General features: G+C 37.7%; 1 protein-coding gene across 1 annotated transcript in view; it reads right to left on the bottom strand.

Moving 5' to 3' along the window:
- The window catches only part of LOC144968578 (tubulin beta-4 chain-like), a 22,074-nt gene extending 11,640 nt beyond the window's left edge, over window positions 1-10,434 (bottom strand). Inside the window, exons 1-3 of the mRNA XM_078907075.1 lie at window positions 10,265-10,434; window positions 5,216-5,419; window positions 4,238-4,424 (exon numbers count right to left, since the gene is read on the bottom strand). Coding sequence (XP_078763201.1) covers window positions 4,238-4,424; window positions 5,216-5,419; window positions 10,265-10,309 — 436 coding nt within the window. The 5' untranslated portion in view covers window positions 10,310-10,434. The remainder of the gene's footprint in view (window positions 1-4,237; window positions 4,425-5,215; window positions 5,420-10,264) is intronic.
- Window positions 10,435-18,513: the final 8,079 nt, after the last annotated feature.

Below are 18,513 nucleotides of genomic sequence, written 5' to 3'. Positions count from 1 at the left end.
TTTTCAGAATTATTAAGGCATTGCTGAAGTGTCAGTGACATGAGAGCTAGAAAACTTGTTATATTTTCTGGGAGAGTGAATTTCAAAGAGAAAAGAAAATTATTGAACGGTGCACGAAATTGAAAACTCTTATCCGTGATTTATATCCCTATTTAAAAAAAAAAAAAAACAATGATAAAAAAACATCAACAACCACAAAAGAAAAAGGAAGAAAAGAAAAAAGAAAAAAGAAAAAAGAAAAAGGAAATTAAGAGAAAAAATTGCCTTCCGTATGACCGACATTACAGTTTATAATACAATCGATTTCTTGGAATAGAATCTGTCATATGATTCTTTGTTAGTTACCTTCGTAGTTTTATTTAATTTTCCTTTTTATTCGTTAATCTTTGTTTGTTCCTTTCCAGCTTTAATTGTTAACAAGCTGACGTAATCAAGCGAAAAATTCCCTTTCTTATCACTGGAGCCAGATAATAGAAGTGGGTGTCAGATTAAAAAAAACTTCTCCAGCGCAATCCACCTAAACACATATTCATTGTTTTTCTTTTCTTTCAAATGATGGCCAGTAAACTTTTACTTTAAATATCAATCAATTAAAACGACCTCCCCCCCCCCCCAACTCAACATATTGAGAAAGTCTCAAACAATACCGTTTATTCGAGCTTAATGTTTGAGACTCTTTGATTGGTTGGATTGGTGGGGTCATCGTAATGGATCTAGATTTGTATCACAAGTTTTCTGACAGAAATGTAAAAAAAACAACAAACTAACAAACTAAAAAAACAAAAACAAAAACAAAAATAATTTTTGTGAGAGTGCGGCAGCTCTCTCAAAAACCTCTCTACCGTACTCCAATAAAACACATTTTAAAAAATTTGGCCAGAAAATGTTTACATCAAATTATATAGGCAGGATCAATTGACATCCCCCCCCCCCTACCTCCTCCTTCCCACTTGCCAAAAAGTCTCAGTCCTGAAGCCTCTTGTTTGACAATTTTTGACAAGTTGCTAATGGATCGATATTTGAATCAAAACTTTTCCAGCCAAAATGAAAAAAATTAAATATGGAAGGTATTTTGTCGCAGTGCAGCAACTCTTTTTCTCAGACATGGATTGTGTTGGACAAGTTGTCGTGTCATACAAGCAACCTTTTTAACCAGTTAACCGCCGTACTCTGGAAATACTCGTATTTAAAAATTTGGTCAGAAAACTCGTTCTTCAAATATCGATCGATTAAAATGACCCTCATCTTGGCAAAATCTCTCAAACCTGGGAGAGGTTTTACCAAGATGAGGGTCATTTAAATCGATCGGTATTTGAAGGACGAGTTTTCTGACCAAAAATTTAAATACACGATTTTCTAGAGTACGGCAGTTAACTGGTTGATATTCATGCCATCTTCCACTATCAAGCTGAGACAACATGGCATTTTCAAGTATGCATGAGCATCTATTTTCTTATCTCTCGCAGGTTGTTTTATAATAATATATAATGCATTATTCCTTCTTTGTTTCCAGGCATTAAGGCCCATAGGTCCATTGGAGTCGGAGTTTATCCTGATTTAACGTCAAACGGAAAATAGCAATTGCTTAATCGGTGGATAATCGTGTGAAAGAAAGAGAGGAAGAGAGAGAGAGAGAGAGAGAGAGAGAGAGAGAGAGAGAGAGAGAGAGAGAGAGAGAGAGAGAGAGAGAGAGAGAGAGAGAAGAGAGAGAATGAGAGAGAGAGAATGAAGAGAGATGAGAGAGAGAGAGAGAGAGAGAGAGAGAGAGAGAGAGAGAGAGAGAGAGAGAGAGAGAAAATAAGTAGGAGTGAAATATCTGTTCAATGTTACAGTTATCATGTAACGTTATAACAAGTGTAACTAAATGACAAATTGCCATAGTTATGGACAATAAAGATCTATTATTATTATTATAAGGGGGAGGAGGTCGGAAAGAATCTTGACTGCACTGAGGATCGATACATGTCCCTTTGCATGTGGACGAGTGCTCTAACAACTGAGTTATCGGATTAAGGATAGGATTGTTCAAAATGTATTTCTTCCGGGTTTAATAACGCAAACCACCTCCAGACAAAAGCAAATAAAATTACACGGATTCAAATGATAATTGAATCTATATAAATTAAATTTGATTATTGCTTTGATTCACAATAAACACATGTTGCTGTATTTTATTCAAGCGTTGACAATTGAAAAGAACGATAAAATAAAAAGGCAGGGTTGAAGTGGGTACGCTGAAGAAAGATTAATAAATAAAAAGAATTGAGGAGGTGACTTTCATAATATGCAAAGTCACATCCAGATGGAAAATGAGTAAACACGCTCAAGCAATCTATAAGATACCTTAAAATCGCCAGAGAACATTTGCCATTTCAAAACACTCGGGCTATTGTTCTATGACGCAAGCAAAACAAGTATGTCTCCTCTTTAAGCCACTAAAAAAGAGACAAACAATATACTTTTCTTTGAATGGTGACAATTTTGAAGGTCACCTCCTCAAATAGAAATTAAGATCTCAGTTTAAAACCGGACCAAGAGGAAATGGATGTGGAAATTAGAAGGAAATAAAGATGCTTAGTCAAAATCTGAAGATAACTAGTCACAAAAAGAGAGTTGCCTGGTTGGAGTAGATAAGTAATTTGAACTAAATATTATATTAGAAAGCTGCGCATAGAAAGACATTGAGAAGAAGGCACAGAACCGAACAATAAGGAAAGGATTCGTCAATGACTTAATCTTTCGTTGCAGTCTAAAACTACATGACCGAGGTGAGCAGCAGATAGTATAATGATTAGTTTTTAAGGTTTCAGATTGGACTGTCATGTTGAAACAGTATTACTCTTTCATTCAAGAGCTGAGAGTTTTAAGGCTCTATTTCTCTAAATGAGCAATCTTGCATTATGACATTTCAGAAAAGTCTTTGTCTAATGAGAAATCAACATCCAATTATATATGACGTACTTCCAAACTGTTCTATATTTCAAAAAAATACAAATGTTCAAATACTTTCAAAATGCTTGATCGATTTCTGTAGGTAGTCTTAAAGAAAATTTCAGTTTCACAGAGTTTAAATCAACTTTAATGTGTCCTTTTGTATTTGTAGATATCGTGTAACAATATCTGTCAATGACACATGCAAGTATTCATTGACACCGGATTCAGTTCGCCAATGTCTGTCAAATGCACGACGTCAAATAACGAATATGACTTTTCGTGCCCCGCCCTTTAATGTGCATCAACCCACACGCACTTTCTCCAAAGTAGAGATACAGTAGCCCCAATACCATCAGCATCAAGGCAAAACAGGAAAAGAAAGATGAACCACCTGGTTGTCGTCTTTGTAATGTTAAGGGACCAAGCGCTTTTCCGAAGGGGTAGGCGGCCTCTCTGAAGCCAAAAATTGCGTTGGGTTATCAGACCTGCATTGGTGTGCACATCGATTAATAAATAAATCATGTAAGTGAGAGAGAGAGAGAGAGAGAGAGAGAGAGAGAGAGAGAGAAAGAAAGAGAGAGAGAGAGAGAGAGAGAGAAAGAAAGAGAGAGAGAGTGTGTGTGTGTGCGTGTGTGTGTGTGTGAGAGAGAGAAAGAGAGAGTGTGTGTATGTGTGTGTGCGTGTGTGTGTGTGTGTGTGAGAGAGAGAGAGAGAGAGAGAGAGCGAGAGAGAGAGAGAGTGGCCGGGGAAGGGGGGGGGGGGGCAAGTTACAAAAGAAAAGACATGTCAGGAAAAGGAAGAAATCGGAAAGTTTCTGCTCTGCCCCTCTCAACTGGGGTTGGAAAATCAGACCATCCCTTCCCTGGTTAAGATTTCCCGACCAATGAGCAATTTACTTCTTCAAAATGCGGAGAAAACAAAACAAAAGCGCTGGAAAATTCTGATCATGGGTTGCCTGTTTCGAGCACTGCATCCGCTGTTGAAAAAAAGGTGGAAAGGCAACTGACCTAAGAGTTATGGTCTAGCTGTTGTTGTGCTACCCTCTTAGAGTGTAAAGTTAAAGGACCAACCTTTTTCCGAAGGGGCGATGGCCTTCTCTAAAGACTTTCCGCTTAGGTGTTGCCACGAGAATTCATTGCGTCTACACGGACAGTTTCATAAAATGCTATTTTCCCGCGTATTTTTTCATACTTTGCATCAGAAATTGTTTCCAAGCTCATTAAATGGCAAATGCAATTAATATTTTGTTAAAAAAGAAGCAAACTTCAATATCATTTTCTTCTAAAATGTCAAAGTTTGTTACCGGATCCAGACCCTCCCCCGAGTGACTGAGTCAATTGAAATCCCTGTAGACAATCGCATCCTTCTGCCTCTTTCCGGACCACGTCTAGCACTGAATCGCACAATTCCGCCCCTTCTGTGTAATGACCTTTGGCCCAATTGTTTCCTGCTCCTGATTGGCCAAAGATGAAATTGTCTGGGCGGAATATCTGCAAATGTAAACGTGATGTAAGTTTGTCATTCAAAAGTTGCAATTGATAAATTTAATCGGAGTGTAATAAGAATTTGATAAAAAATATGCATAGCCTGTATGTAAAATTATAGCTACACATGAACAATCCATCATATTATTTCAAGCAACGTCTTAAAATGAGAAAAGAAGGGCGGGCATAATTGTGGATTTTCGATTCATTGGCTACAAAATCAAAAAACAAAAAACAAACAACAATCCAATTTTTAAAAAAGCAAACAAAACAACAAAAAACAACAACAAACCAAATTTATAAAAAAAAATAATTAAACAATGCAAAAATACAAACTACGTTACACAAGTGCACATTGTAAATTAAACTGGATTAAAAAGCAGATGGGGAAAGAGCGCAAACATTGAATTGAAACAGGCCTACGACAAAGATACAAGTCGATGGTAGTACAGCAAGCTACCCGTTGTGACTTTTTGCGACATCAGGCAGAGATGTCTCTTTCTCTCTTTTCATCGATTTTTTTTTTGCTTTAAATCCTAGTCTAGATTTGATTCAAATGCAAATTCAAATTTGATTCAGAAATGGCAAAAAAGATAGATGTTGTTTACAACAGACTCATACCAACCACTCTTTCTAAAAGCATCCATTACGACGTTGTGAAGAAATAATTCTTCAACAATCGATTGTTAATTTCCTCTCACCTACCTTTAAAATGCATCAATAAAATATCCTAACAAATGTTTAGAAGAAATGAATTTCAATGGCCAAGGCGAAGTTATAGGAGAACCCATCACTACCTGTCCAAAGGGTCCCGATCTCACAGCGTCCATGGTTCCAGGCTCCAAGTCCACCAGCACAGATCTAGGTACGTACTTGCCACCTGTGGCCTCGTTGAAGTAAACGTTGATCCTCTCAAGCTGCAGGTCTGAGTCGCCATGGTAAGTGCCTGTGGGGTCGATCCCATGCTCGTCCGAGATTACCTCCCAGAATTTGGCACCAATCTGAATAAAGATTGTCATCAGTCAAGTTTGGTAAAGTAAAACAAAAGATATATTGAAATCAGTGCGCTACATTGAGCTAAAAGAGAATTTCATGCCTTTCAAATGGCTAGTTTGAATGTTCAAAACCCAAGAAAGACATGGTTAGTTATGAAAATATAGTCTAGCCTGCATGTATATCACACGGTATTTTATTATGTAAAGTAAAATCGACTCTATTTTCCCAACAAGCTTTCTAATCCGTTTAGGCTCATTCAGTAATTGTTGCCTCTTTTGTGTGTGTGTGTGTGTGTGTGTGTATGTGTGTGTGTGTGTGTGTGTGTGTGTATGTGTGTGTGTGTGTGTTTTTACGTGTTTTTGATAACCCCATTCAAGGGTTATGAATAGATATCGCAATCATGTGTATATAATATCTCCCCTATCCATGGAGGTATTATCATGCATGCACTATTATTAGCGAACCTTAGATAATTGCCCAGCGAAATAAGCCTACTAAACTCCATACAATCATTACTGTGAAAATGACAAACCTTGATTATTTTCAATACTTTTCGGTGACATGTTAGGAGAAATAAAAACAATATCATAAACAATATCATAAATCAGTTGCCAGAAATATGGAACAAAATGTGAGACCACGACATCGTTAAAGAAAAAAAAGGTCGATGAAGTAAGTCATGTACTTGATGTTCATGAAAAAAAATGTACACAAGACATCACATCCAGTAAGATTTTAAGTGTTTGCTTATTTGCACGATATTTTCTGAACAAAGACATTTTAACATTTTAACTCTCAACTCCACCCCTGGAGAGTGCACGGTAACTACATTGAGAGATATTTAGGTTGAAAAAAAGGTAAATAACTCAATCGCTAGGTCTAAATCGTACAGCAAAGGAATCCTTCATGATGATTTGAATAGTTTGTTGACACTCTTAAGTGTCTGACATCGAGTTTAATGTTCAGTGTGTTTGACATCGCCCTGACAAGGTTTATATAAAGAACAGGAAAACACCATCAAAACCAATTGAATATTTCATATTCAACTCAATGAATGTTTGGATTTGTCTCAGTGGAACAATTTTAAAATAAGCAAAAATGAAGTATGAGAAACATAAACATAAAAAGGCTTGTCTTGATTTTTTTGGGGAGAATCAACAAATCATACACCATTGTTTGCTTTGTCTTTGTACCTAATACTATAATGGGCCATTTTAATATCTATACCCACTTTGTAATCTACAAAGGACTTGATTCTTAAGTGTTTGTCATTCACTTCAGATCTTATCTAGTCATTTATTTACTCATCAAAAGCATGAACGGAACCAGAAATCCCAGACGTTTCAGATGAACAACACCATTTTATATTCATGATGTGCTGACATTGGAAATAACGGGTATATTGGTAAAAAAGTATTAGCGTTGGTATTAATCACACAGAGTCGATAGACTACAAAAACAACAACTACTACTGCTACTACTACTATTACTTCTACTCCTACTCCTACTCCTACTACTACTACTACTACTACTACTACTACTACTACTACTACTACTACTACTACTACTACTACTACGACTACTACTACTACTACTACTACTACTACTACTACTACTACCTCTTCTACTATTACAACTACTAGGACTACTACTACTACTACTACTACTACTACTACTACTACTACTACTACTACTAGAACTACTACTAGAACTACTACTACTACTACTACTACTACTACTACTACTACTACTACTACTACTACTACTACTACTACTACTACTACTCCTACTTTTTCTTCTTCTCCTCCTTTTTTTCTCTACACCTTAACTAGTAGATGCAGTTGTAGTAGTCTCTGATCTTGAAGCGGAGGCTTATTTGATAATCTGTTCATAAATTTCAGAGTATCACAGTCATATCTTAATTAGCTGAGTTGTGACAAGTTATCATCTGGTACATTTTTTATTAGGGGGGAAAGGGGAAGAGGAGAGAGTGATGTCGGGGCGTGACGAGACATGGAGTGGGTATTGTTTTGAAGACGATCGGGTAAGCTTCATAAAGTCCGAGTCAGGTCCATTAAGTAAAATTTAAATCATTAAAATATTTCTAAAATATCAAAAATTAAAGGGACAGCGTCGCTCAGCTGTAAGGTCTTTGCTTTGTACTCGAAAGGTACCGAGTTCGATCATCGCGCTGGGATGTATGGCCTTGAGCAAGTCACCTCGCCCTAGCTCAATTTGCGGCGCTGCACAACGACTGAAGCCTCGGTTATTCCAGTCTTCTCTTGGAATAGACCCTCGAGATAAATTTTCGCTACGGGATGAATAAGGAAATTTTATTTAATGTATTTCTTGTATACCGGGATCGGTTCCGTACGAACTTATGTGGAGATACTACTTCAAAATGCTACTAACCCAAGAAGAAAAAAAAAACATTGCAGTTTAGATAGTATGCGCTTGACTAAGAATGAGAAGCTCACAACATTGCCATCCGGAAGTATAACGGACCAACACACAAAACTCTGTGTAGCCCTGAACTTTTATAATCTGGATAATACAGTTAAGTGAGAATTACTTATAAACGTGGATGGCATAAAAACAATAACAAAGACCCTAGTGACGTCAACTTCATTTTGTTTTCTTTCACTTTCGATAAGGGTTAGTAGAATACTGAGGCAGTTTCTTTACCTCGAGGACTGCAGAGATGGCTTCCCTAATTTACGAAATATTTGAAGACTATTATTCCTTGCGGCTATGTGGTATTGTGGTATGATGCTCACTTTCTGATCGGAAGGTCCCGGGTTCGAGCCTTGCTCGACGCATAGTTGAGTCCTTGGAAAAGATACTTTACTCACATTCTCTCACCGTACTCGGGTGTAAAATGAGTACCCGGCCGTTAACAGCGTTGTCCCTGTCGGAAAAAAATTGTATTATCGCCAAACAGGCGTCATGTCTCGTTCTTTATGTTACGTGTTTCTGTTGGTCAGGGACCCTTTGTAAAGCACTTTGAGCACGTTTAGTGGATAAAGCGCTATATAATAGCTCAAATTATTACCTATTATTTTAAAAAAATTGTCTTAGATACCCCCCCCCCCAAATTAAGAAATAACGTTGTCTTGTGGTATGACATTTGCTTTAGGACCGATATGTCGATGGTTCGAGTCCCGCTCTGGGTGGCGTAAAGTTGTGTCCATGGAAAAGACTTTTTACTCACATTCTCTCACTGTACTCGGGTTGTAAAATGAGTACGCCCCTATCCGATGCCACCGTTGGGTCTGTAGCGAAAAAAAAAAAATAACAGCGACTTACAGATATAATTTCTTGTGCTACTTGTTAAGTGTTGCTGTTTGCTTAAGACACATTGTATAAAGTGCTTTGAAACGATTTGGTGAACATTGCACTTTAAAAATCTCAAAGCTGAAGCCTTTTTTTTTCAAAAATACAATCATAGCAGAGTGCAGTGGGGGCCCAGATAGCTCAGTTGGTAGAGCATTCGCTTCACACGCAAAGGGATTGAGATCGATCCCGGGTGAAGTCGAGATTTATTTTCCTCACCCCCTGTCCATCCAGCAGTGATCTGAATGGTAGTTGGGTCTGTTAAATCTGGCGAAAAGTACTTTGCATTAGATTAGTGTCCGATCCAAAAGGGGTAGCGAGCAATTGCCATTGTCCATTTCACGCTAAGAAACTGGGATAAACTCCTGCTCCATTGTTCTTAGGCTCTGAAGGAAAGAGTGCAGGCAATGAAAATAATTTGGGGAACATCTGAGCTGAAAATATGGTATGAATCCCTCAAACCCTCTAGATTATTGGGGAAGCCTTCCGAACGCTCCTCGTGCTAAGGGAAACAACTCATATATTCCCTCAATTAATCCTAAGAAAAAATACAACCTAGTACCTTACTTTCACAAACCCTAATAGGAAAAAAACAAACACCCTAGCACCTTTACTGAGACTTATGACTATCCCTAATAGAAAAAAAAGTATCCTCCGACCTCGAGCTAACCCTTATAGAGAGAGAAAAAAACAAAAACAAACTAGGACTGCTTTCAATACGTCACAAAACAAAATGGCGACGGAAAACCAAAACAATGGTCGTATTAGGAAAGTTTAAACTTTCACTAATCGATCAATGTTTTTAAAATGCTACTATATATTGGGAAATTGAATAAATAAACGCATGACCATAGATCCACGGTGAAAATACAAAATTGAAAGAAATGCTAGCACGAGGAGCTTTCGGAAGGCCTCCCCTGGGTTCTGTACACTATAATATAGAATTAAACTCAATCAAAATACTGCAAGTCCGTGGTTCTTTTCTCTGTAAATGGTAAAATGTCTGTGAAGAAGAATGTAAACAAATGAACAGGTTGAAGTTATATTATAGGCTTTATTCCGGTTTCTAAAGCGTGAAACCGACAATAACAATTGCTTGCTACCCTTTCGATAGGACATTAGTCAATCGCAAAGTACTTTCAACCATATATATAAGATCCAGCTACCCAATCACTGCTGGGTAGGCGGGGTTAGTGTTTAGAGACTTGACCCTCCTGTTGCATTTATTTGCAAGTCTGATAAAGAACGGGAACATAAATATGAATTGGGCTTGATTTAACATTGTTGCAATGGTTTGTGAATGTTCCCAGTACAACAACTAGACCATAACAATCTGACTTATCAGACTTGTAAATAGCTACACTTGGGCCCCATTCATAATATGATGCTTCGGCCATTTTGATTTGCTCCAATGTCCTTGCAATAAATGTCAAGTGACATTCAACAACAAAATCTCATCTAATTCGTTCTATAAGGTTATGAAAATTATGACGTAATTGGCAATTTCAATCACTTACCTGGTTGCCTGCCTGACCGCACTGTATGTGGCAAATTTCACGCATTTTGTTTATTTACAGGAGCAGTGGAAAGCTTCAGTTTTGTCTTTCCTTGTAAATATTTTGTTTCTAGGGAAATCACCTTCCGTTTCCAAAACGCGTCATGTTTTACGTCATGGAAATGGTACATTAAAAAGTGCGCCTCTCGATGTGGGATTATAGCTAATTAAAAACAAAAATTCATCTGCACACAGAATTCTATAAACGAAACTATTTAGTTATTAATTCAACAAGACTGTTTCGTGCCCGAGGGAGAGTTTGTGTGTGTGTGTGTGTGTGTGTGTGTGTGAGAGAGAGAGAGATAGATAGATAGAGGGAGAGAGAGAGAGAGAGAGAGAGAGAGAGAGAGAGAGAGAGAGAGAGAGAGAGAGAGAGAGAGAGAGAGAGAGAGAGAGAGAGAGAGAGAGAGAGCGCAACTCATCATTTGCATGTCGAACAATTTATTCTGCTTGCTATCCGTTTGGAAATTGGGGAGGATCATGACGGACAAACAGACAGTTGTACCCAGAGCTGTGGTTGTGCCACATGCACGTTTGTAACGACAAATGACTAAATAACGTGGGCAGTATGGGTAATAAAACACCGGCATGAACGGGGCCTTGCTCCCTGAGTGGAATTCCAGAACGCTGTTGGTGTGCCAGGGGGGCTTCTGAATTGGTCTACGGGGACAAAGTGTCGGGGCTATATTGAGTGGCTGACGGACGTTGATTGTTATGGCGTTCTCTTCATTGTCCGTAAAGAATTGTTGTCAGTTTGATTCACGTTCAAAACCAATATGACGCCGACCAATGCATTGGGGGGGAACTTGAGCTTTTATACAGCGCAATATCCACTAAATTTGCTCAAAGCGCTTTACAAGGGGACGCTGAACAACTGCAACACGTAACATGTAGAACGAGATATGGCGCCTGTTAGACGCTATTAACTTTTTCCCCGATAGAGTCAACGCTGTTAACAGCCAGGTACTCATTTTATACCTGAGTGCGGTGGGAGAATATGAGTGAAGAGCCTTTTCCAAGGACTCAACTATGCGCCGGGCGAGGCTTGAACCCAGGCCCTTCCGATCCGAAAGCAAGTGTCATATCACAAGACGACCACATAGTCGCACGGAAGGTGGATAGGGGTGGGGGGGGGGGGGGGGGGGAAGGGTGTCGCAGTATGGCTTTGTGGTCATGTGGCATGATACCCGTAGTTGGACATGTAGGCTCCTGTTTCGAGTCCCGCTTTGGGAAACGCAAATTTGCGTCCTTGGGATATATTATTTACTCAAATTCTCTCAACATACCCAGGTTTATTATTATTATCATTATTATTATTAATATTGTTATTATTATTATTATTATTATTATTATTATTATTATTATTATTATTATTATTATTATTATTATTATATATTATTATTATTATTATTATTATTATTATTATTATTATTATTATTATTATTATTATTATTATTATTATTATTAATATTATTATTATTATTATTATTATTATTATTATTATTATTATTATTATCATTATTATCATTGCAATTATTATCATCAACATATGATACAAGTATCATTCCCTCTAAATACATTTGCTCAGCGAAATTTAAACCCCCAAAGACTATTTCGTTTTTTGTTTTTTTAAATTCAATATCAATACATTGCTTGGATAGAGATAAATCTTTCAATTACGGTACAGCTTAGGGGATTTGTCTGCAATGATTTTTGTAACAGTCATAGCACCTGTGGATCAATATAAATGCAAATTGTACAAGGTGGCCCTATGAACACCTCATAAATTTGATGTGTTTGCCTGTATGTGTGTGTGTATGTGTGAATGTGTGTGTGTGTATGTGTATGTGGGAGGGGGGGGGGAGGGGGGATACATGGAGTCTGTTAATATTGTCATTGTCGAAATGCAATAACATAACGAGAAAGCCTGTCATTTCGAGGGCTAACCCCGATAATCCCACTGCAGTATTTTCACACTAAGAATCTCCATTGTGCGATATTGAAAATGAAATATTTACAAAGTGTCAACATTACAGCTGATATTCGTACCAGTCCACAAAGAATGAATCACCGGGAGCGTCGATCCGGAACTGGGCATGACCATCTGCGTAACATCTGTTTGGTCAAATAAAACAGCGTAGGGATTATCGGCATTACAGGGGTTACTTATCGAAGCTGGACATTTATTGATATATAGTGACTCAGATTCAACAATATTAAATCGCCCATGAAAGTCGTTATGGTCTTGGCTTGCCTGGGTGGGAGGGTGGACCAGCGAACAAGGGAGCGGACGTACGGACGGACAGACGGACTCGAGGGCAGCGGGCGGTCCGTGAAATGTGAAGTGAGAATTGTGTATCGGAGGCCCCCATTCCGTGATTAACCGATGACAGTTTGATAGGAAAGTATATCCTTGTGACATCTGGCCATGGCGACAAACAGATAAATTATTATTCATGACAGACATAGATATAGATATAGATACGAGTACCAATCGGATGACACAATATGGGGATGGAATGCATTTGTCACAGATTCTGAGATCACCTTGATGAGAACAACGCGTTTACAAAGAATGTTTTGTAAGGCGTGTTGACTTTTGACAAGTGTTCATAAAGCTTATTTGAAAATGCTATCGATTTATATAAACTAAAGAAACCCCAACAAAAAAAAAAATAAATAAAAATAAATAAATAAATAAAAAATAAAAAAAAAACACACAAAAAAAAACCAAAACAAAACAGAAAGCTTATAGGAAATTGTGGAAACGTTCTAACAAAAATTTGGAAAAGCTATAAATCTTATGAATGGCGTGAGTTTACGTAATTTTGGCGTATTGAAGAATATTTTCTTTGACAAAATTATATTATCGGAACAGATAAGGGCTCAGGCGCGTTCCAATATTTGATGGCGATAAGACACCTAAAATTCTAAATCGGAAAAACAAACGAAAGGCGATTTAGAATGGCATTTAATAGAGCTCTAAGTGGTAATCAATGCTCTACTTACTGCCTCGTAATCTGGGCATTCCTTGAATCAACAGTCCGTGTATTAGTCTATCTTGGTTTTTGAATTTCGGATTTTTTAAATGGATTTTTCGACATTTTCAGGTCAATTTAGCGACTCTCGTCTATTGACATTGTGTTGTTGAATAAACGCAAAACTTTGTGTGACTTCAACGAACAATAAATAGATAGTATGTGCTGGGCTAAGAAACTCACAACATTGCCATCCGGAAGTATAACGAACCAACACACAAAACTATGTGTAACCTTGAACGTTTATAGTCTGGTTAATACAGTTTAGTGAGAATTAGTTATAAACATGGATGGCAAAAAAAAAAAAAAAAAAAAAAAAAAAAAAAAAAAAAAAAAAAAAAAAAAAAAAAAAAAAACAAAAACAAAAAACAATAACAAAGACCCGAGTGACGTCAACTTCGTTCTATCTATTAACCAGGAGATTTTTGACCAATCAAAACATGGAATTTGTGACACACCTTCACCTTCACACGTGCTCGGACAAGCATGGTATATAAACTAAAATAATGTGAATGAAATCGACCTCTCTCTGATCGTTGTTATTGTTTTTATGGATGGGTGACTAGTTATCACCCGATTTTCTCAATCATAATATAAGCCTTTAAGTTTCCACATAGTTTTCTGTTGGTTCTATTGACCAAGCCGTAGAACATAAGTATTTTACTTAGACATATATCTCTACTACCATCAAAGAGTGTGTAGGGTAACGTAGTTACCAAGAGCTCTCACTTGTCTTAACCTCAATGCTATTGTCGCGTGCCAGGCGAGACAGCGAGGTGGGTGTGCTCCGCGTGTATCATGCGCGCTCGGCTTACTGATACAATGAAGAAAATACGAGTAGAAGACGGAAGATGCTTGGCTTCACCAAAAGCGGGAAGTGAGAGCTCTTGGTAACATAACAATCGTTACCTACACGCTCTTTGCTACCATCGATAGTAAAAACCTGTGTAGTTTGCTTTGTTAACAAATGTTATAAACATAGCCATGTGTCAAGCTGAATCAAATGACCAATCGTGATGTTAGATATTTAAAAATCTGTGAAAACTTTTCACTAAGTGGGTCTCTTTGAGCACATTTTGCCTTGCATTGTGACCAATGACCTCGAGCACAAGGAAAGTTAATATAGATCATGCCTATTTTGAAGTAGTTCTGCTTTTTTTTTTAAGGGTAGGATTAGATACTTATATTACGAACTCGATCTATCCCAATAGATAGCTCAAAGATGACGTCACTCATGTGTTTGTTATTGGTTTTTGCCATCCGCGTTTATGAGTAATGCTCACTGAACTGTATTAACCTGACTATAAACATTCATGGATACACACAGTTGTGTGTTGGTCTGTTATACTTCCGGATGGCAATGTTATGAGCTTCTTAGCCAAGCGCATACTATCTATATAACGTGCCACATCTACCACTACTACTACTTATTATAAGTTTTTTTAAACTTAAAACTTTACTACTACTATCTGTCAGAATCTTAGCCCACCTATAACAGGATGAAAGAAGCACCAAGCGACTTCTGTATCTGGGTGAAAACTGAAAACTACTTTACTTCTATTTGTCTTTACCAACTCGACACTTCTCCTACACAGACGCGACACTATCCTTCCATTAATCAATTTCACCTACTCTCTCTCTCTCTCTCTCTCTCTCTCTCTATCTATCTATCTATCTATCTATCTATCTCTCACTCACCCTCTTTCTTTCTCTATTTCGCTCTTATTCTTCTTTTCTTCGTTTTCGCGCCAGCAAAAACCACAATTGTGATCCTCCTCTCTTCCTGACCTCTCGAGATAAAATAAAAAAAAAAACACAAAAAAACACACGCCCAACCATCGAATGACTTCTAAAAGATCGAGACATTTGAACCCAGTACCCTAACCATTGGAGCATGACTCCTCACAAATCATAACATAACATCCATTTATCAATAATAACACTGGCCATACTGCCGCACTATGAAAAAAAAAAAGGAACACAGGTTCAAAATTTGGTCAGAAAATTCGTTCTTCAAAAATCGATAGACGGTCTATATAAAAATGACTTTCGTTTTGACAAAAACTCTTAGATCCGAGACTTCGAGGAAGTTCCAGATTTGAGAGTTTCTGACAGGGTGAGTGTCATTTTCATCGATCAAGAATGAAGAGCTAGATTTCTGGCCAAAATTTTTCAAATGTGATTTTTTTTTTTTCAGAGTACGGCAGCATAAATAATGTGGTCATATGTCGAGGTCAATGACCTCGTCGTCGCTTCAGTTAGTTTTGAATATAAATCTTGCACAAACGCGTGATACAATTTTTCTATTGTTATTACCCCCTCACGTCCCCTCCCCCCACCCCAATGACCCCGCCTATTCTGTGGTGCTCTGAAGCAAACAACAAATAATACATTAAAAAAGATTTGGCCAGAAAACTCGTCCGATCGATTAGAATGAAATTCAACTTGTCAGAAACTCTCAAACCTGGGACTTCCTTGAAGTGAGGAAGTCCAAGGTTTGAGAGTTTTTGACAAGTTGAAGGTCATTCTAGTCAATCGTTATTTGAAGGACGAGTTTTCTGGCCAAATCAAAATTTTAAAAATGTATTTGTTTTTTTTCTCTTCAGAATACGGCGGTATAGATAGAATGCGCTTGGCCAAGGAGTTCACAACATTGCCATCCGGAAGTATAACGGACCAACACACAAACTCTGTGTAATCATGAACTTTTATAGTCTGGATAATACAGTTTAGTGAGAACAACTCATAAACGCGGATGGCAAAAACAATAACAAAGGCCTGAGTGACGTCATCTGCATACTATCTATAATGATCGTCATAAATTTTATTCACAGTCCATGTTGAAAAGATATTACGTTTCTAATAATGTAACATCATTGATAAATATAAATGAGGTCAGTTATAACGTGTTTGATTCAAGGCTCGAAAATGAGCTACAGCCAGGCTTTCTTGACATAATATTTCGAAAGTAGGGAGTCCGCATCCTGCGGTTCAATTCATAGATAACACAGGGTGTGCTTCGATTAGTAGAAAGTAGAAAGTCAGATAAGCACTCGGCGTGAAGGATTTGGTTCCACGATAATCAATTCTTTTTCATTATTTCTCCACGCCATTTCCACACAGTGCCAACCAAGCATTCTGAGAATGAGTAGCTGTGATCTATATTACATTATGTAGTATTCCTTCAGAGCTATTACGGCCCAAGCGGACATTGTTGTCACTTGCTACCATTTTGATAGGACGCTAGTCTATCGTAAAGTACTTTCTGCCAATCACTGCTGGGTGGACAGGCGGGTGAGGAAAAAATCACGTCACCCGGGATTGATCTCAGTCCATTTGAATGTGAAGCGATCGCTTTCCCAACTGAGCTATTGCCCCCCCCCCCCCATCTATATTTGGCTTGGAGGATGACATTTCGAATAAACTGCATCCAACTTCTTCTGAAAGAATTCGGGGACTGAGTCCGATCAAAAGTTCACAGTTTAAAAAAAATATATCCAACATACAATGAGTCATTCTGTTCAGCTTGCCCCATGGGTATGTTTACAACCTTCATAAACAAAGCAGCTTGTTTACATTTATAAAGAATACCAAATCGTTGGACAGCAAAAATAGATTGCTCCAATAGGGAAGGAAATAAGTCGTGACATCAAACCATTGTCATATCAATTACATTTAATAGATGATAATGCATCAAATTCTCTACTATTCTGGTTCTTAAATCCCTAGGGTGTGTATGTGATAATAATGTATGTAACCAGTCCTTTGGAGTACCATAATGAATATGTTACATGAAGGTAGCATAAATATTTTAGTAGCAGGATGTATATATATATATATAGATAGTTCGAAGATGACGTCACTCAGGTCTTTGTTATTGTTTTTTGCCATCCGCGTTTATGAGTAATGCTCACTGAACTGTATTAACCCGACTATAAACGTTCATGGATACACACAGTTTTGTGTGTTGGTCCGATATACTTCCGGATGGCAATGTTATGAGCTTCTTAGCCAAGCGCATACTATCTATATGCAGATTCTTAGGTTTACGTGGACGTAAAAAAGAGCAAGGATGGATGGTCTTTATTGACGACCAGCATATATTTTTAGTCTTGAAAATAAGATGCCATCACTCTGACACCAGAAGATGCATTACACAAGGTACGTATCCAATCCTCCGGAAGAGTGGTTTTACACTTCCAATGAAATAGGAACCAGTTTTTTTGGCATCACACTTTTCCTTCTTATTACATAAAAAAATAAAATAATTGAGCTTTATATAGAGCAATATCCACTAAATGTGAGCAATATCCACTAACCCAGTGATGAAAATGCGCGTTATAAATGTCATGTATTATTATTAAATGTGCTCAAAGCGCTTTACAAGGGGACCCTGGTCAACAGCAACATTTAACAAGTAGGACGACATGCCGCCTGCTAGGCGATATTACAATTTTTCGGACAAAGACAACCATTATACACACCGTGGAAACCGTGATAAACGGAGTTGAAGACATTGCCATCAGCTATACCTTACTCATCCTCAGTGTGTCATTTTTTTTTTAATTTTGGCGCCATCACGCCCACTTTCCCATCCGTTCTTTGTCTGTTCAATAAGAAAGATTTGGTTTTTTTATCTTCTAAAATCTTAATCTGATTTCAACAAGTGGACCCCTGAACCCCCGTCCCATCCGCGCCCATTTCCAGTTTCCAGTCTATGTATCTGTTACAACAATGGGCTGTGGAAAATGCCTGCCAACTGTAATATTTTGGAAGAAATTTAAATTTCCAATGAAAGTCTACAAAATGATATTGCCTTTTAAACTAATTTTTAATGATAAGATACACAATATAACCCAATATATTGAATTCGTTTAAAGCTACGAGATAATTTTGGGCATATTTTGTTCATTTTTTCTTCCACTTTGTCAATAGTTCTAATATGTTTTGGCGCGCCTGCCTAGATGCTGCATGCGAAGTGACAAACGTTTGACACGACGCCAAACGAGGACAAGATCTTCATGCATGGGTGAGTCGATGAGTGTCATACTGGACGGCGACACGGTATGAATTAATGGGGCAGACATTTTGACACTCACATACACCTCGACACTCACACAGGTGATATACACATACACACTCTCTCACATACAAACACACACATACACACAGA

This window comes from Berghia stephanieae, chromosome 3, assembly GCF_034508935.2.
Source record: "Berghia stephanieae isolate SIO BIC M18660-M18661 chromosome 3, UCSD_Bste_1.3, whole genome shotgun sequence".
Taxonomy (NCBI): Eukaryota; Metazoa; Mollusca; class Gastropoda; order Nudibranchia; family Aeolidiidae; genus Berghia; species Berghia stephanieae.
Note: the sequence above shows the minus strand (reverse complement) of the source record. Positions and strands in the feature narration are given on the sequence as shown.